Source organism: Protopterus annectens, chromosome 5.part0 (assembly GCF_019279795.1).
Source record: "Protopterus annectens isolate FY-2018-M chromosome 5.part0, PAN1.0, whole genome shotgun sequence".
Lineage (NCBI taxonomy): Eukaryota > Metazoa > Chordata > Ceratodontiformes > Protopteridae > Protopterus > Protopterus annectens.
In genome coordinates, this window is record NC_056735.1 from 764,748,618 (window position 1) to 764,768,941 (window position 20,324).

Consider the following 20,324-nt stretch of genomic DNA (forward strand, 5'->3'; position numbering starts at 1 on the left):
TAATTTCTTTAATCAGAGGATCTCAATTTCACCCAGATAGGGCCTCTCAGCCCCCAGAGAAGAGACCTAGGGCAGAGCCCCCTGAGCCAGTGCCCTCTGATGAATCTGCTGATGAATCAGACATAACTGACCAGCCAGAGGCTCCCTTCTCCAATTTTGAAGATTCTGATGCTGAAGAATCCATTCCTGCTGCTTCCCCACCAGAAGAATTCTCCTTTGGGGAAACCTTGCATGCCATGCGAGAACAGTTCCAATGGCAGCAACAGGATTTTTCAGACTCCAGAAAAAGACTTAGGACTTTTCTGCACCTCCCACAGCACAGGCCCTTAGCTATACCTCCTGTTCTCTCTGTGGTGGATGATGCTTTCAATGATGTTTGCTCCGCTCCAGATTCTTTACCCCAGCCCCTGCCAAACCAGACAGATTTTACAGGGTGCCAGATACTCATCACCACCTTTACAAGGCCCCACTTGCAGACCCAGAAACTATATCCCAGGGTCCCAAGGCAGTAGCGACCATAGCTAAAAACCCTACTCCTTCTGAAAGGGAAGCAAGGTCATTAGACAGATGGGGTAAAAGGTCTACACTTCAGCTACTCTCTCAGCTAGAGCGTTAAACTGTCAGTTTCACATGATACAATACCAAGAGTTTATGCTTGATCAGTTAACTAAAAAACTAACCAGTGATGAATCTCTTGATAAGAAATATGTATTAGAGATGGTAAATAACATACAACAGGTTAGCAACCATTCCTTAAAATGTGGCTATGATGCACTGGAGGCTTCATTTAGATCAGCCATGACAGGCACAGTGATAAGAAGGCATGCATGGCTAAAGGAACAAGCTTTACCGGATCATGTTAAAGCTAAGCTGCTAGATGCTCCTATGGACAAGACAAGTTTGTTTGGTACACCTGCCCAGCAGGTTATGAAGAAAATGGAAGAAAAGGCAAAATCTGTTCAAACTGTTAAAGATTTCTTGCAGGTTCAACCCCAAGGTTTAGCAGGAACTGGCCTGCCAAAATTGGTCCTTTCCTGACTCCACAAAATTTCAAAGGGGCAGGAATAGGCGTTCCAGAGGCAGAAACCAATCCAGAGGAGGTGCCTACAGAGGCGACAGTGGCAAGGTAACAACAGAGGCACAGACACAGCCACTGCCACTACATCAGCACAACCACAGTGACTTAACCCTAAATCCGCCTACCAGGGAACAAATAGCAGCTCCTCTAGGCGGAAAGTTAACCTTATTTTCAAGGAACTGGCACTGCATAACAAAAGACAAGTGGATTTTACAAACCATAGATCAAGGTTACCGGTTTCACTTCCACACTTTACCAGTCAAAAGAGGAATGCCAAATCTACCTCCAAATCAAAAAACAGAGGCTCTACGCCAGATAATGGAGTTAGCAAACATGAGAGCTGTGGAAAGAGTGCCAACAGCAGAGCAAGGAAACGGGTTCTATTCCAGACTATTCCTAGTTCCAAGAAAGGAAAAAAGTTGGAGACCAATTCTTGACCTGTCCACCTTAAATACATACATCATTGTCCCAAAATTCAAAATGCTGACCCTACAGCAGCTTCTTCCCATGCTGGGCAAGGAGTCTTGGCTGGTAACTCTAGATCTCAAGGAGGCATACCTGCACATCCCTATTCGACCAATCTGCAGAAGATACCTCAGATTTCTTGCAGGATCAGAGCACTATCAATTCTCAGCATTGCCCTTTGGCTTATCTACTGCCCAGAGTATTCACAAAATGCCTGGCATCAGTAATCGCCCATTGCAGACTACAGGGAATTCAAATTTACCCATACCTGGACGACTGCCTGCTACAAGGGGACAACAAAAGCAAGCTGACAACAGATTTACAAAGGGTCATTTACTTGCTACAAGCACTGGGATACACAGTCAATTTACAAAAGTCAAGGCTGATACCATCCCAAACAAGGACATTCTTGGGTGCGGAATTGGACACAGTAAAACAAATGGCATTCCTGACTACAGAAAAACAAAAGAACTTCCTCTTTACTTCTTGGCACTAACAAAACTGAACAAGTTAACAGCAAGAAAAGTACTGCAGGCCTTGGGCTTCATGGCATCATGCATAATCTTGGTTCCATTTGCCAGACTACATATGAGAAAACTACAGTGGTACCTAAAGAATTTATGGTCCCAACACAGACACAGTCTAGAAACAGAAATCCCACTAATTCCATGCTTAAAACAGGAGTTCCTATGGTGGGCTCAGGCATGCCAGTCAAACCCAGGCCTACCCTTTCGCAGATGTCAAGCAAGCCAGACCATCACAACAGACGCTTCAGACCTAGGATGGGGGGCCCACATGCTGGACAAATGCGTGCAAGGATTGTGGACACAGGATCAACTTCACCTGCACATCAACCTAAAAGAAATGCTGGCAGTAAAACTGGCAATCCAAAAGTTCAAACCATTTCTCAAGGAGGGCCAGTTGATGATAAGGACAGACAACACCACAGTCATGTGGTACATCAACAAACAGGGAGGCACTCATTCATACCCCCTATGCAGAATGACCTTGGAGCTGTGGACCCTGGCACTCAGCTACAACATCCAGTTACAGGCAATATTTGTACCAGGGAAAGACAATACTCTAGCAGACATATTAAGCAGAACCACTGGATGCCCACGAATGGAAGCTGCACCCGGACATCTTCAAGACCATCTCAAAGAAATGGGGAATGCCACAGATAGACCTATTCGCTTCACCCCTCAATCACCAGCTCAAAAAATTCTGCACAAGGACATTCCACCCACTAGCATGGAAAGTGGATTCGCTCTCCTTCAACTGGAAAGGCCTAACAGCATATGCATTCCCACCTCTTCCTTTGATACACAAGGTACTACTGAAAATCAAGGAAGAACGTCCAAGGATAATCCTGATAGCTCCGAACTGGCCAAGACAACACTGGTACCCACTACTGAGGAGCATGTCTCGGAACAATATGTGGCCAATACCCCTGATGCCTTTGATGTTAACTCAGAACAACTACAGCATCATACATCCAAACCTAAAAACGTTGCAACTAACTGCATGGAACATCACATAGCAGCAGCTAATCCAGAACTTTCCCAAAGAGTAAAAGACATTATTCTTGAAGCACGCAGACCTTCAACAAGAAGGAACTATGCTGGAAAATGGAAAAGGTTTGTCATTTGGAGTACAGAAAGAGGAAAAGATGTGTCAAACATAGATATGCCTAACATTCTGGAGTATCTGGCGAACTTCTTCATTCAGGCCTGTCCTACTCCTCCATCAAGATACATGCATCAGCTATTTCAGCAGAATACAGCTTTGATCCACCTGTTTTTCGCACCCTTTGCTCAGGCAGTTCCTCAGAGGAATCAAGAATGTAAAACCTCCAAGGAAACCACCTTTACCAGCTTGGGATTTGAACTTTGTGCTAGAAAAATTGACACTATCACCCTTTGAACCAGCAGCAACAGCAGACCTACAACACCTGTCATGGAAAACTGCTTTCCTACTGGCAATTACTTCAGCAAGGAGGGTTTCAGAACTACAGGCCTTAATGGCAGTGCAACCCTTCCTAATCTTCCACCAAGATAGAGTGTCCATGAGGACTAATCCTACATTTATGCCCAAGGTGGTATCCAGAGTGTCTTTAAACCAGGCAATCCACCTACCTACCTTCTTTCCCAACCCACAAAACAGAGGGGAAAGAATACTGCATACCTTGGATGTACATAGGCAGCTACGCTACTACTTGGACAGAACAAAAAATATCAGAAAGACTGACCAACTTTTGGTAGCCTATGCAACAGGAAGGGAAGGAAAAGCTATTTCCAAACAGACAATCTCCAAATGGATAGGAAATTGCATACGATTCTGTTACTCCTTCCATGGAAAACCAATTCCACAGAACATAAGACCTCATTCAACAAGGGCAACAGCCACTACCACAGCCTTCTTACGAGGAGTGGCAACCAAAGACATTATTGAGGCGGCTACTTGGACCTCCGTGCATACATTTGCCAAGCATTATAATTTGCCTCTATATTCCAGATCCCGAGCAGGGTTTGCCACTGCTGTACTGCAAGGGATCCTAAACACACCATAATCTACTTTTATCCTCCTCCCTAGTTGGCTATGGTATTCTACCCAGTTGTTATGACTGCAGATGCATCCATGAAGGACATAGTACAGTTTTGTACCTACCATAAATGTAGATGTCCGAACTGGATAGCATCTGCAGTCAGGATTACCCTCCCTCCTTCCCTCTGTGGTACTCCTAGGGTGTTTACCCTCCTAATAGCTAGCTGTTGGGGAGTCTTTATGGTGTATTTGTTTGTATATATGTACATACATGCTTATTGTTGTGTTTACCTCTATCTATTTTGAAACATTGGCATCTATCCAAATTTTAGCCTGCAAGAGGGCTTCTGGCATCTGGGGCAAGAAACACTGAGGAAAATGGCGTCGGCTGATGCTTTTATACCCGAAGACCAACAGAGATGACGTCGGGTGGAGTGCGACATCAGCCGAAGCCGGACCCGGACTTTGGAATCCGGCCGACTGAAGGGCTGCCTGACGACAGGACAACTGACGACAGGACAACCCAGTTGTTATGACTGCAGATGCTATCCAGTTCGGACATCTACATTTATGGTAGGTACAAAACTGTACTATATAATGGATAGAAGGCTAGGGCAGAAAGATGGTAGATAGAGTATGGAGTGGATAATTTGCAGTTGATATAGTAGCAGCATATGAGCTAATTCAAACCAGTCCAGTTGTTTAAGAGATAGACAATGGTGTGATTTGTAGATTTGGTTTGCCGCAAATCTAGCAACCTTGTTGTATGTAGTTTCGAGTTTAGTTAAGAGTGCGGTGTTAAGATTTGTGAATAATTGACAGCTATATAAAAGTATGGGAAGAAGAAATGTGTAGGGGAGAGTTATTCTGGCTGTATTGGTTAGATGTCTTTTGTTACGGTATAGGAGACCACGTTTCTGGTGAGTCTTTTTGGTAGAGAAAGTAACTTGGAGATCAAATTTAAGCTGATCATCAGTTATGACTCCTACCAGTTTAGTGCTAGGTTCAGTAGTAATGATAGTGTTATTTCTTGATAGGATGGAAATTGTAGTTTTGAGATTGGTGAGGTTTTTTGGGAGGAAGAGTAGAAGCTTAGTTTTCTTGGGGTTGAGAATTAATTTATTATCACTAAGCCATGTCTCTATAGAGTTGAATGTTGCTTGGGTGGTAGAGTGAAGGTCAGATGGATTGTCAGCCACATTGATGACTGTAGAGTCATCTGCATATTGTACAAGTGTAGAATTGGGACAGGAAGTGTAAAGTAGGTTGGTGAAAATATTGAATAGGAGTCCTTGGGGGACACCCATTGGGACGATTGGGGGGGGGATAGGGCAGAGTGTCATTTTACAGCTTGCTGGTGGTTAGAGAGATAGCTAGAAAACCAGAATATATGGTGGGAGGAGAGAAAGGTAAGTGAGAGAGTTTTTCTAGGAGTAGTGGATGGGAGACGGTGTCAAAGGCTTTAGAGAGGTCAAGGAACAGACATGGGACTAGTTTGTGGTTGTCATGGGCCAGTGATACAGTATTGGTAAAGGATATTAGTGCAGTTGTAGTACTGTGTTTAGGGCAAAATCCGTGTTGTGTGTGTGTTAGAAGGTTCTATTGGAGAAGATACCGCATTATTTGTTTGTGGATACATTTCACAAGTATCTTGGAGTGGGGTGACAGAATAGCTCTTGGCCTGAAGTTAGATATATCTGAAGAATTACCTCCCTTATGTATAGGTAATATGTAGAATGTTTTCCAAATTACTGGAATATATGATTCGGAGCTAGATCGATTGATCAGGATGGATACAGGATAGGCTAGGGATTCAGCTGCAATCTGTAGGAAGTAAGAAGGTAGATTATCAGCTGAGGGGAGCAGGGTTTGAGTTTAGAGAGTAGGGATTTAATATAGTTAGTTGAGACTGATGTGAGGGAGAAAGAGTTTAAAGGATGAGGTAGAGAGGTTGAGAAAGAGTTTGAAGGATGAGATGGAGAGGCTGAGAAAGGGGAGTTATTAGTTTTTTTTTCCGAGTGGGAAGATCATTAATAATGGTAGTTATGGAGTTGATGAAATGATTGTTAAATGCAGTAGCAGTTTCTTTAGGGGCTTTATTTGGACATGGGTTAGGAGGGGAAGGGTTTCCTGGATGCAATAAATGATTGATTGTGCTCCAGAATTTTTTGGGATCAGATTTTAGGGTGGTGGGAGAGTTGGCATAAAAGCTGATCTTGTCTTTAATAATTCTGATAGTTCTGAGGGGAGCAAGGGAGTTGAGGATGTTGGGAAAGGTGGAGTTGAAAGAGTGGATGGCTTTATCTTGGGGAAGTGTTGTGAGATGGGACCAGTCTATTCTGGAGAGTTGGTCAGAGAATGAGTCTGGACTAAAGGCAGTCTAGAGTAGACTGTGGTAGCTGTGACTTACTAATATAGGTAGGGGATGTGATTAGCTGTTCAAATCCATGTAGGTTGATACATGAGGTAGTATGGGGAGTCTGAATAGTAAGGCAATCTATGTTTACATCTCCTAGGATGATAGTTTCATTGTGGATGGTCTGCGGAGAGGTAGGATAGGATGTTCTCTAGTATGCCTAGATTGTCTCCTGGTGGGATATAAATAGCTACCACAGTTATGGTGGTAAAGTTGTTGAGTTTAACATTGGTAAGTAGGAGTTCAGGTGTAGAGAAAGTGGGTAGAGGGAGGTTTGGACTAGTTGTTGTGAGGTGATCAGGGTAGAGGGAGGTTTGGACTAGTTGTGAGGTTATCAGGGTTGAGTATGAGTACCCCTCCACCTATTTTCCTTTGCCTGTCAAGTCTGAGATGTTATAGCCAGGTGGGGTAATTTCACTATCTTGATTATATGATTTTAGCAGGTTTCAGTTAGAGTAACTATGTCAGGAGTATAGTTAGCTAACCAGGCATGGAAGTCCTGAACTTTGTTTACTGCACTCCTGAGGTTGATAGAGTAGAAAGATACTTGCTTTTTGAAGGGGGGTGGGGGTTTGTAGATGTTTGCACAGGAGGATGATTATGGAAGGTAGTTTGGGAGGGGCCTGGGTTAGGATGGATGTCCCCTGATAGAAGTAGTAGTTTAAAGTAGAGTAAATGTTTAAATAGGGAGATATTTCTTTTATGCTTAGAGGTGGTTGGGAGAGAAGGAGATAATTTTATTTTAGGAAGGAGAGTATTATAGTTTGGAATAGTAGGGCTGGTTTGTAGGGAGGTTTCAGGTTTAGTATTTGGATGTAGAGTACAATTGTTTGGATGTAGGGTGGGGGTAGATGTGCGTGATAGGAGGTGAGGAGGTAGAGGAGGGAGAATATAGGTATCAGGAGTAATGCTTGTGGTTTGAAGGGCATGATATATGTGTAGAATATAGAGTAGACAGTGGACAGATGAGGTGAGTGATAAGTAGTGTGTAGGTAGGAACTATAGGAGGGGGATGTCTGTGAGGAAGCTGTTGGGAAAGGTAGGGGAGGAGTAGGAAGAGGTGTGGTGAAGGTGGATAAGTATAAAGGAAATTATATGGGAGGGTGGGTGGGGAGCGAAGTGAGCCTGAGCGTAGCGGAGCCCTACCAAGTAGGTGCTGAGCTTCTTAAAAAAACTGTTAGCCATAAGCCACAACAGTAGGATTTCTGCAACTATAATGGAACATTACAGTCAGCTAGTTAGTATTTAATGGTGGACGGGATAGATAAGGTGTAAGGTATGAGAAGGGGTCTGTATAAGGCCTTGGGTTCCCGTGGTACTGTGCTCACTCTGGGTTACAGATACCTGAATTCCAAGGAGGAATAAGGTAAATGTGTACAGAAGGAAGGTCAGTTTAAAATATTTGCACATTTAACTCGTTCCCTCCAGTAGAGCTCTTTTGTGGGGTGTACTTTTAACTCCTAGTGGGCGTGGCTTCAGCATTTAAAAAATAAAGTTTTCACCTTATATTTTTAACAAATGCCCACTAACAGAGTAGATATATCAATACAATTGTGTTTGCCATCATGTATGCTTCAAGATAAAATTTTCTGACACCTTGTATGTAACATGGTTTTGGAATTATTAATGTAAATATGAACAGGCAATATTTGACGCCTAGAGGTGCAGTAGGAGGTAACTGCAGAAACGCCTGGAGACGTTACTCAGCTGTAATGAGTTAAGAGGGGATGATGGCATACTTTTTTCCCCCAGTCTCCCGAGTTATTCTTATCAGGTACAGGTATGATAGATTCCCTTTTTTAGTTTGGATTTGATTGAGCCTTGGTCAGAGATTCTATATTAGGGTGCAGAAACAAAGGAGAGCGCTAAGGGAAGCAAAAAACAAGTAGAGTGTTTAGTGGGGTGGATTGGGTGGAAAAAAAACAGAGTTACAGATGCATTAAAAATGACATCACATTAAATATCAGGCACAGTATTTACTACACTTCTAACCACTGTAACAGATACTTTTCAGAGCTGGACTGACTAATTATGGTTTACTCTGCAGGCAGAATTAGACCAAGGCCAGGGGTGCAAGGCAAAATACAGCGAGCTCCAGACAGAGCACTAACAACAGCATTTAAATGGCCTAGTTCTGTAGTTACCTTTAGAAGGCACAGGAAGACTGTTTGAATGGTTTCCAAGCAGCGCTATCTGATTTATGTGCACATGTAGCTCAGCTTATTTAAACTCGGAGGCTTAGCACACCCAAGCAGCCTTTCTACCCGGTGCTTTCTATAAGAGTGGTAACAGGGACAGAGCCGTTATGGCAATAGTTCAGCCCTGTAGCTCCAGTATTCCTGGACACGGAAGCAGTTTACAACATATGCTGCCTTTTCATCAGGGCAATGCAGTAGAAGTAAAGGCCTCTAGAAGGCACTACAAGAAGCGGCTGTAAGGACAGCACTAATAGGGAACGGTTATAAGGAACAGAGCTGCTTATTTACAGCACAGTCTGGTAGCTCTGAATTAACAGGCACAAAAACAATTTACCTATACGCTGCCTCATGAACAGGGCCCTAATACAACAGTGCTATTTATCTTTTTGTACGGCACTTCTCGGGAAGCCGTGATAGGGACAGATCAGTGAGTCCTAACCTAAAACCACTTACTAATGCAGCTCTACTGAGTCCGTGTAAGGACAGAGCAGATACTTATTACAGAATTTTCAAATTAGGCTGCCTCCATCACCTGTGGTAATAGAGATGGCTCCTCAATACTTCATACAGTAGCCTGGGGAACCCTTTGTCAGTGATTTTTCTGTCTTTCATATGCTCGCCTTAGTTTCCTTTTAGAAAATCATAAAAAACACCCAACAACCATAATTAGACAACTTACTTTTTTACTGCAGTTCAGAGCTTGGAACGTATGTGTGGAGTTCTGCTGTCCCATCCAAGCACTCCCAAACACCATAGCATATGCTGAGCTATTTACAAAATCTCTGTACAGCCATATTGATAGCTGTATTGTGCAAAATGTGCCCACTTGTATTAAGAATAAGACAAACTTGAAAGACAAGCCACCCTGGTGGAATCAAAATATCAATTGATTATACAGCAAAAGAAAAAAAATTTGGCCAAGTATAGGAGGAACAAAGCCATACATACTAAAAGTCCCCTGACCAATCTAAACAGGCAGCTAAGAGGGTTAATACTTCGTAGGCTAAATTTGAAGAAAAAAATAGCTTCAGTCAAAGAAAAAACACAAAGCTTTCTACAGTTATGTCTGTAAACTTGGGGGAAATGCACAACAATGTGCTGAACTTGTAAATGGCATCACCCACACTGAACCAGAAGCCACTGCCAACCTTTTGTTTGACAGGTTCATCTCAAATTTCACACCCCCCCAATCACCCGATATTTCAAAGGAAATACCGCATACCACCATCTCCCCAACCGTTACTAGGGAACAGGTCATCAATGCACTTTCCAAGGCCAGAAACACTGCGGTGATGGGGCCCCAGTAATATCCTGGCATGATTAATAAATAGCATGAAACATGACCTCTCAGGTCCACTTTGAATCACTTAACTGGAGCCTTCAGTCAGGTTTTGTGCGCAAGGAATAGAAGATAGCTACAGCTATTCTTCTGCACAAAGTTGGTCCAAACATTGATCCGAGTAACTACAGGCCCATAAGTCTTACCAGGCTCATGTGTAAGGCCATAGAAAGAATCATCATGGACATGATAAATGAGGACATAGGTAACCTACAAAAGCTGCACCCATTACAGTTCGGCTTTGTAAAAGGAAGGTCATGCCTATTAAATCTGGTGGACTTTTGGGTCACCAAAGTATTAGATGAAGGTAAGACTCTGCACATAGCTTACTTTGACCTGGCCAAGGCTTTTGATACAATAACCAACTCAAGCATTCTAGAGAAGCTCACTAATTTAGGTGTAAACCCTTTTATCACTCGCTGGATAGCCAACTAGCTCACTAATAGAACTCAGAAAGTCACGATAGTTGAGGCCACCTCCACCAAGAAGCCAGTCAATAGCAGAGTTTCCCCAGGGCTTGATACTGGGCCTGCTCCTTTAGGCATTTTATTTCTGTGAAATGGAAGCAAATGCTGAAGGTTTGTCTAAGTTTGCAAGCTGGGGGTTATCGACTCCCCTGCAGACACTGGCATTTAGGTCCAAAGATGTCATTATCCTAGTGTACTTCACCCTTATCAGACCAGTTATAGAGTACAGTGCTTGACCAGGCATATGCAGCAACTAGAGCAATCTCAGGGGTTCCTGACAAAAAAAGTATACACAGTGTAACAAACCTGCCTTATGCAGAGTGCCTTAACACCCTTTCTGTCTACTCATTCTCTTCCGTTTCCTATAGATTGATGAGGATTGTTCTATGACTCACTTGCAGGTCATCCACACACCCCACAGTTATGAATCTCTTAAGTATTTGTGAGAGAGAGTAACAGAAACTCAAGGTCTGGAGACCTGAATTTTGTCTTTGACTTAAACAGATACTCCTCTCAGAGGCTCCCTTTCCTCTGGAAACAGGCTTCCCATTAATGTGAAGCTGAGTTTGTCTTTTACCTAGTTGAAGTGCAGCCTAGACCAGTGGATGGGGAATAGGAAATTTATACCATGCCTGGCACCCATGTCCCTTATGGACAGAGGTATCTTATAAATTGCCTGTCCCTCAGTGTCCTATTTGGCTAGAGGACATCATTCTTTTAGGAAAACTTGGCTAGGCTTAGAAAGCCCCCCCCCACACACACACACACACACACACACACACACTCACCCTGGTTGTTAGCCTAGTAAGAATCTATGAATATATAAGGGAGAAAATAAATAATCTAGTGCCACAGTGACATAATAAAATAATCCTTTTTTTTTCTCTTTCCATGGGTGGCTGCAGCCCAGTAGCCAGTACCATGAGCAGCTCCTGTTCTTGGGTAATCCCACATGTGAAGAATGCACTTTCTGAATTCTGAGATCCAGATTGCTGCTGAGTTTCCAAGCAGTGAAGGAATTCCTTTGATCACAGTTGAGCAATTTTCCTACTCCATACTATATTTCTGCACTTCCATGCATGTGCAGTCTTTGATATTAAGTACATTTCGTAAGTGAATTTATTTTGTTTTGGCAAATGTGGTAAAAAATGTCCAGTAATTAAGAGACTATAAATATGGGCTAACTTTATTGAGGGGTAAAATTCAAATGGCAACATCTGTTAAAAATGTATACAATGTCAAGTAGATTAATGTACCTAGCTCATTAATATTAAAGTTGTATACCACATATATATGACAAAAGCTTTCCTGGCAAAATTGCTCTCCTAATGTTACTTTTTTGTGTTCCAGAATAAAGGTTCCCTTCAGTTTGAGGACAAATGGGATTCTATGCGTCCAATTGTTTTGAAGTTGCTTCGCCAAGAATCAGTAACAAAGCAACAGTGGTTTGATTTGTTTTCGTAAGTGCTCATTTTTCTTTAATCTTTTTTTGAGAATGGAGGAGATTACCCATTAAGAAACCAACGTAATATGAAACGTTTAGGATAAATATAGTAATAACATTACCATATAGTAGCTTGCTGTTTACTTAGTTTCTTCTTACCAGGTGAATGTGGAAGGTTCACAGTTTTAGAGCAGATCTGGGAGAATTCAGAACTGTTCTGCTGTTCTCAAAGGCTAAAAATAATGAAAGGAAGGGTGTATAGAGAAACTTGAAGTTTCATTAGGTAATACAGTGAGATTTAAATGTGTAGGGATGTGCATTTATGTTTGTGCTGTTAATAGCTGTGTATAAGGAATATTGCCTTTTGGTGTTCTAGATCCCTGTGTATCTAAAACACTACAATTCATGAGAGAATACTGGTTTGCTAGAAAGACACGTTTGCCTAATGCCATTTTCTTGATAGTTAGTTGGATTATGGTGCCCATTCTGTGAGTAGTCTCTAGGCATTTCTTTACGTAAGTGATTGCTGTGGTCTTAAATTTGAGAATGTCTGCTGCAGGTGCATTCTTGCATCTAGCCAGAGTTTCAGGGCTCATCTTCTGCCCTTCAGATGTTTCCACTTCTTGGTTTAAAGGTGGATGTATGGTTGGCCATCTTCATTTTTTTCTGTCTGCCTGCATGTTTGAGACAACAGATATGAAGTACAAGAGTGCAGCTAAGTACCCACTAGAATGATTTTTCTGTTTTTAGCAATTGTTATTTAAGTCCTTAAAGAGATTATAATGCTAGAAGCTTGAATTTTTGTAACGTTTACTCAGGACTGGACTTTCCCAAATGGAGGTCTGGGGATGACGACCAAGCAAAATAAGTGTTCTTCTAAAAGGCAGATTAAATTCAAGGACAGGCAAGATAAGAGTGTAGGTTTTAACCATGACATTGCTTCCTGTTAAAATGTATTTTAGCCAAAATTATTTATAGAGTTAAGTGGCAGAGGTGCCATGTTAGGTTACCTAAATTGTAAAAAGTGTCACGTATCTCCTTATTCAGTGAAGCCATGGTAGAGACAGGCACATCTGTGTGGACCTCACAAAGAGCAGAAATATTCAACAGTTATTACTCTTTGCCACCAGTAGAAAGATCTATTGTAAAGCAGAGGGAAGAGTATTTAATTTTGCTCGTAGTAGACAGCAGTGACTGCATGGCTGATCAGAGAGATTTCTGTCCTCGTTCTAGATCAGACTTCAGTCAGTTGTCCTAAAAAACCTCAGCTGGAAGTTATGCCTGCTTGTCTGATGACACAAGCATCAGGCTCAAGGTTTCTTAACCCTTTTTGTAAGGCTGGCAGTTGAACCATGCTAGAACTTCGACAGCAGATGAGCATCTCCATAAGCATAGTAAGGACTTGTGTTCTGTTCTGGCTGAAGATTCTGTAGAGTCAGTATCTGTGTCACCCAAGAGGAGGATGTCCTTTTCCCTGGACTACATTACCAACAGTGAGGACACTTTACCCCCAGAATCTGTCCCCCAGTGATATCAGATTTTAAAGATGTCTTGGCCGTCATGAGGACCTTTTTTAGTGGCAGACTGCTGAGGTTTCTGATGCCCAAAAGAGGGCATTACAATTACTAGGGTATGACCCTCCCAACCAATGGCAGTTCCCCTTGTAGAAGGAAACTTACTGGATGCTTAAGACTAATTCCTAAGATTCAGACTGGCACTTCACGGTTTCTAAAAAAACTAAATATTTTTTATTGGGTCCAGGGGCACAACACATTTCTTTATAAAAATCCAGCAGCAGACGCTGATACTGTCTGTTATACATCTGCCTCTTTAACCTTTATATCTTTGAAGTTCCAGGAACATCATTTATAGCAAATGATGGAGCTAAAAAAGGAAGACTCAAAAGCTTTTCTTGGAAAGCTCATTCAGCCAGCCATTCATCTAAGTAGACATGGCATTCATTGTGTGTTTGACGTTGCAGATGCAGCTTCAAGGACAGCTGCCATTGGCATAGTGCTAAGACGGCATTCATGACTCTGCATAGTTGCTGGCTGCAGATGTAAAGGTTAAGCTCCTCAGTGCCTCCTAGAACAGGGAATCATTTTTAGACCACAGGCTTATGAAATCTTTAGGGGCTTGGAGGAGAAGGGAAAATAATCTGTGTTGTTCATCATATGTTCTACTGTCCTCTTTCTAAGTATAGTGACTAGAGCCCTTTTTATAGGAAGCCTGGAAAGAGTGAATAGCCAAAAGGGGGAAAACCTTTATACAGGAAGAAATGGCAAATTGTCAGAGGAGACGAGTGGGACACCATATCATGGTTTCTCTGATGTCAAGCACCATGTCTGAAAGAGACCGTGAAGCCGCCTCCTTTGTGTAACAATACCTGCAAAAGTCAGACTTGGAGCCCACACAAAGAACCATGTTTTGGAGTGCACTACTAGACTCTGAAATGTCCAGGGTCATCTTATCTCAGAAGCAAGTGCTATCGCCCGCAGTTTTCTTTCAGTAAAGGCGGGTAGAAAGAACTCAAGATACTGTAGCACATGGCTGCCCCTGTTCTGGTGGTGCCCACTGGCCTGCATACAAATGAGGAAAATCTCCAGTAAATACCTCTGGAATCTGTGGGATCAGCATGCTCAGTCTTTGAAGTACACCCTTCCATCTGCACCTTGCATAAAGTAGGAACAGGGTTGGTGTCAAAGAAAAAAGGTATGACATTCCAATTGCCAGCTCACTGGAAGAACCTGATTACAGATGACTCCGAGCAGGCTTGGTGGTGTCTGCACTTGGGCCCTAAAAGTACAGGTATCCTGGACCAGATCAGAGACCCCCTTCAAGTAGACTTGAAGGAGGTAATAACTGATGTCCGTCCATATCACTGTTGCATTATTCATTACACTAGGGATCCCTTGCCAAGGGTAGCCTGACATCCAACCAGTATACCAAAGCCTTAGGTTGTAATAGGGACATCGTACATCACATGTATGCTCCCCACTCATGGTGTAGGGCATAAAGGTGACATATGGGCGTAACTTCCTTAGAACTACTTAGCCGCCAGTCCGAATGCCATCTTCAATCGTCTGTCTGAATGCTTCTTTGTCTGCTGGTTACCTTGCATTTTCAGATAAGTGCCCGGTTGTGGTTTTACTTTTTATCATTGCCTTTTCTTTTGGTTTTGTGGTTACATGTCATCCAGAAAGAGAAATTGCAAGTGTGGGGGAGAAATGCTCCATAAGGACGGTCACAAATAGTGTTTGTTTTGCTTAAGTGCTTCTCACAACTATACGTAGTGCCCTGTTTGTCAGGTGTTTGTCCTTAAAGCTCTTAGTAGTTGTCTCTCCTCCTTGTCTGTCTACCTGGAAAACCAACGCCTTCAATTGTTGGTGCCAAGGTACAATGCCAGAATTGTCACAACCCAAGGGTCAGACATCTGCTAAGAAGGCAAAAAAAGTTAGGTCGGATTCTACTGCTGTACCACCTGCCATGGACATCTCTTTCGAGGCTGGTGAAAGCCCAGAGGTTCACCCAGTTTGTCTATTGGATTCCTCTGCTGCAACCAATTCAGAGGCTGGAATGGATCTGGCTTCTCCTACGGCCACTTAGGCTCTGCAAACATCACTTTCAGATGTTCAGAGGGAAATCACAGCTGAATATTTCTGAGGGACCGAGGGGTGTTCTGTAGATTCTTGTTAAGGAGGAGATTTCTACTACGTTGATTGAGAGTTGGCAGGGGTCCAAACTTCATAAGATGTTTAGGACAGACTTCCCTTTAAAGAGGCAGTACAAGACCCAGCATATTTCCCCTGCCCATAAGGATCCTCAGAGTGAATGACAGGATTTTAAACATTTTATTTAATACTCACATGACTTTGAAGACTCCTCAAGGCGTCTCTCTTCCTGCTCCTCCTTGGTCCTGTACTCCTCTTAACAGGAGGGAACAGGATTCTACTGATGAGGACATAGACTCTCTGATTAAGAGTCTTAGGCTTACTGATCTAAGATTCCATCTCCATTGGATTATGGTTCTGAGAAGGAGGATTCTGTTAGTCAATGTTTGTCTTTTGAGGAGATTTCCTTTGGGGAAACCATCTCTCGTATGATGGAATTTAAATTGGACTGCACCCAGGATGTTCATTGTATTTCACTGTTGCAGTCATTACACTTGGGTTATCCTGCTGGCAAGCTACCCTCAGTCAGCCTAAATTCCAAAGTCCTGGTCTGGCGTCTGTTGCTGTCGCCTCTTCCCTGATGTCAGTGCACCAGGGGTATAAAAGATGCAGCCAACGCCATTTTCTTCAGTCTTTCTTGCCGCACGGTGCCCAAAGCAAAAGCAGTTCGCAAGTGACGGTCAGCCGACTCCTGAGATTTTCAAATCTGAATTTCAGGACCAAAGTCTTCATTAAAGCTAAGTACCCCGTTGGGGAAACTTTTTTCTTGCTCCAGACAGATGTCAGAAAAAGTTAATAATTGTATTTCTTGTGGGAAGCAAATATCTCATAAGGATTTTCACTCTTACTGTATTCCTTGCCTAGGCCCTGACCACGAGGTTGCTAGCTGTTGGTTTTGTGCTAGATTTAACCAACACACTATTAAGCGTCGGTTCGATTTTGCATTTCATTACTTTGGCCGAAGGTTTAATTATATAATGCCGTTGGAACAGCCGACGACCGGAGTTTACAAAAAATGCAAGGACAAGGAAAAGGATAGGCACCAGAGGTCCAAAACCGACGACGAGGCCTCCGTTAGGCCAGTCGCCGGTTCTCAGTGAGGCGCTTTCGCAGCCCCTGGTGCCCGCTACCTCAGAGCCACAGGCCGCTTCCGACTCCCACGTGGAGCCAACTGGGCCTCTGGATACTCAAGGTATTGGACACTCGGAAATCATTCCCTCAGATGGGTCCAGAGCCGCTGAGCAGGCATCGGCTTCTGAGTGTGTCTTCAGACCTACACAGTTATATGTTAAACCATCTTCAGCTTCAAAGGCAAAGACTAAAGCTACTCTAAAGACAAAGAAACAAGTACAGCATTCCCCTGGACAGGCCTCCATGCCTAAAAAACAGATACTTAAAATGGCTGAAGACCTAATTACTTTGATCAGGGGTTCCCATCCCCCTCCTGATAAGAGACTTAGGCAAGAGACAGAATATGAATCTTCAGATCAGGTTTCTATTTCCTCTGATTCCTCTTCTGAACAGGAATACTCTCTTCCTCCCTATGAGGATTCTGATGCAGAAGAATCTATCCCTTCAGCCTCTTCTCCTGAGGATTATTCTTTTGGTGAGACCCTGCATACTATGAGGGAGCATTTCCATTGGGAGAGCCAAGAAGAATCTAAGAAAAGGCTCAGAGATTTTCTTTTACTACCTCAGCACAGGCCCCTTGCTATTCCTCCTGTTTTAGACATTGTAGATTATGTATTTATAGAGTCCAGTCTCACTCCTGACTCTCTACCACCAGCTCCTGTTAAGCCAGACAGATACTGCAGGGTTCCTGATTCACGTAAATTTCTTTATAAAAACCCTGCAGCTGACCCAGAAACTATATCTCAGGGTCCCAAAGGGGTCAAGGCATCCACTGCAAAAAATCCTATCCCCTCTGATAGGGATTCAAGGGCCCTGGACAAATGGGAGAAAAAGTTTTACACTCCTGCTACCTTGGCTGTTAGGGCCTTAAATTGTCAGTTTCATATGCTTAAATATCAGCAATATCTTATGTCTCTTCTTAAACAGAAAATGTTGACAAATTCTGAGTGAGCAGAAAACAAAGAAATACAGGATTTATTGCATGCAGCTGAACAAGTGGGAAAACATACTTTGCAATGTGGTTATGATTCACTGGAGGCCTCTTGCAGGGCCGCTGTAACAGGTTCTGTTAATAGAAGGCATGCTTGGTTAAAGGAACAGACTCTGCCTGATCATGTTAAAGCAAAATTATTGGATGCTCCACTACAGCATGATACTTTGTCTGGTGTTAAGGCAGAAGAGGTGTTGAAGAAAATGGAGGACAAAGCTAAATGTATGCAAACAGTCAAGGATTTCTTACAGGTACAACCTCCCAGATTTAGCAGGAACTGGCCTGCAAAGAATTGGTCCTTTCCAGTGTCAGACAGGCCACAAAGAGGCAGATGCAGATGCCCCAGAGGCAGATCCCAGCCCCAGGGCTCATACAGGTCTAAACAGTGGGTTGCTTATACCTCCAAAAGCGGAGAAGACAAATCACAGCCATATAGGAAACAGTCCCAATGACTTCCCTCTGCCAATACCAAGCACTTATCTTTTAACAGCACCCTTAGGGGGAAAGCTAGCACTTTTTTCACAAAATTGGCAGACGATCACCCAGGACAAATGGGTCCAAAATATAGTCTCTCAGGGCTACAGGTTCCACTTTCACACCCTTCCAAAGGCAAAAGGTATGCCAGACCTGCCACACAATTAATGGGCAGAGGCACAAAAACAAGTTTCATCTCTCATGGACATGAGGGCCATTCAGCCAGTGCCACAACAAGAGCAGGGACAAGGATTTTACTAAAGACTTTTCTTAGTACCAATAAAGGACAAAGCATGGAGACCAATTCTGGACCTGTCTATTCTAAATACTTTTCTGGACGTTCCGAAATTCAAAATGTTGACTCTGCAGCAGCTTCTGCCCATGCTGGGCAAGAAGGCATGGCTTGTGACTTTAGACCTCAGAGGCATACCTGCATGTCCCAATCAGACAATCTTGCAGAAGATACCTCAGATTCATAGCTGGCTCAATGCACTACCAATTCTCTGCACTGCCCTTTGGCTTATCTACTGCACCCAGGGTCTTCACAAAATGCCTGACACCAGTAATTGCATTTTGCAGACAAAAAGGAATTCAAATGTATCCCTACTTGGACGACTGCCTTAATTCAAGCAGAGACCAAAGACATTCTACTAAAGCATCTGGTGTTTGTAAAAAGATTACTAATTTGCCTAGGGTACACAGTAAACGAAAAGAAATCAAAACTAGTACCCTCTCAAGAGATAATATTCCTGGGTGCAAGCTTAAATACATCTGCCCAGATGGCTTATCTCACGCCAGACAAACAAAGGCAACTGACTTCTTACTTCAAAAGCATGGCAACAAAGACCCAGTTATCTGCAAGAAAAATTCTGCAGGCTCTGGGCTAAATGGCCTCCTGCATTCTGCTAATTCCATATGCAAGACTGCATTTGAGGAAACTACAATGGTGTCTAAAAAGTGTTTCTTTGTCTTTAAAGGTGCTTTAGTCTTTGCCTTTGAAGCTGAAGTTATTTTCACATATAACTGTGTAGGTCTGAAAACACCCTCAGAAGCAGATGCCTGCTCAGCGGCTCCGGACCCACCTGAGGGAATAGTTTCCGAGGGTCCAATACCTTGAGTTTCCAGTGGCCTAGTCGGCTCCACGTGGGAGTAGGAAGCGGCCTGTGGCTCTGAGGTAGCGGGCGTCCGGGGCTGCGAAAGCACCTCACTGAGAACCGGTGACTGGCCTAGCTGAAGCCTCGTTGGTTTTGGACCTCGGATGCCTGTCATTTTCTTTGTCTTTGCGTTTTTTATAAATTCCGGTAGTCGGCTGTTCCGACGGCATTATATAATTAAATCTTCTGCCAAAATAATGAAATGCAAAACCGTACCGACGCTTAATAGTGCGTTGGTTAAATCTAGCACAAAACCGACAACTAGCAACGTCGTGGTCAGGGCCAAGGCAAGGAATACAGTAAGAATGAAAATACTTATGAGGTATTTTGCTTCCCACAAGAAATGCAATTAACTTTTTCTGACATCGGTCTGGAGCAAGAAAAAAGTTTCCCCAACGGGGTACTTAGCTTTAATGAAGACTTCGGATCTGAAATTCGAACTTGAAAATCTCAGGAGTCGGTCGACCGGCACTTGCGAACTGTTTTTGCTTAGGGCACCGCACGGCACGAAAGACTGAAGAAAATGGCGTCGGCTGCATCTTTTATACCCCTGGCGCACTGACGTCAGGGAGGAGGCGACAGCAACTGACCCCAGACCAGGACTTTGGAATTCAGGCCGACTGCGGGTAGCCTGCCAGCAGGATAACCCAATTGTAATGACTGCAACAGTGAAACACGATGATCATCAAAGTATCATGCTGTAAAGGTGCATCTAGTAATTTTACTTTAACATGATCAGGCAGATTTTGTTCCTTTAACCAAGCATACCTCCTAATTACAGAACCCATAACTGCGGCCCTGCAGGAGGCCTCCAAAGTATCAAAACTACATTGCAAAGTAAGTTTTCCAACTTGTTCTGCTGCATACAATAAATCCTGCATTTCCTTGTTTTCTGCACATTCAGAATTTAACATTTTCTGTTTAAGCAATCCCATGACATGTTGCTGATACT

At 43.1% G+C, this 20,324-nt stretch overlaps 1 protein-coding gene across 3 annotated transcripts in view; it reads left to right on the forward strand.

Moving 5' to 3' along the window:
- Nucleotides 1-20,324, forward strand: part of CUL5 (cullin 5) — a 2,346,971-nt gene that overhangs the window by 253,428 nt on the left and 2,073,219 nt on the right. For 2 of the 3 annotated variants that reach the window (XM_044072614.1, XM_044072615.1), the window contains exon 2: nt 11,858-11,967. In XM_044072614.1, coding sequence (XP_043928549.1) covers nt 11,858-11,967 — 110 coding nt within the window. Of the gene's footprint in view, nt 1-11,857; nt 11,968-20,324 lie in introns of those variants that run through there. The other variant, XM_044072616.1, reaches the window with a different exon arrangement.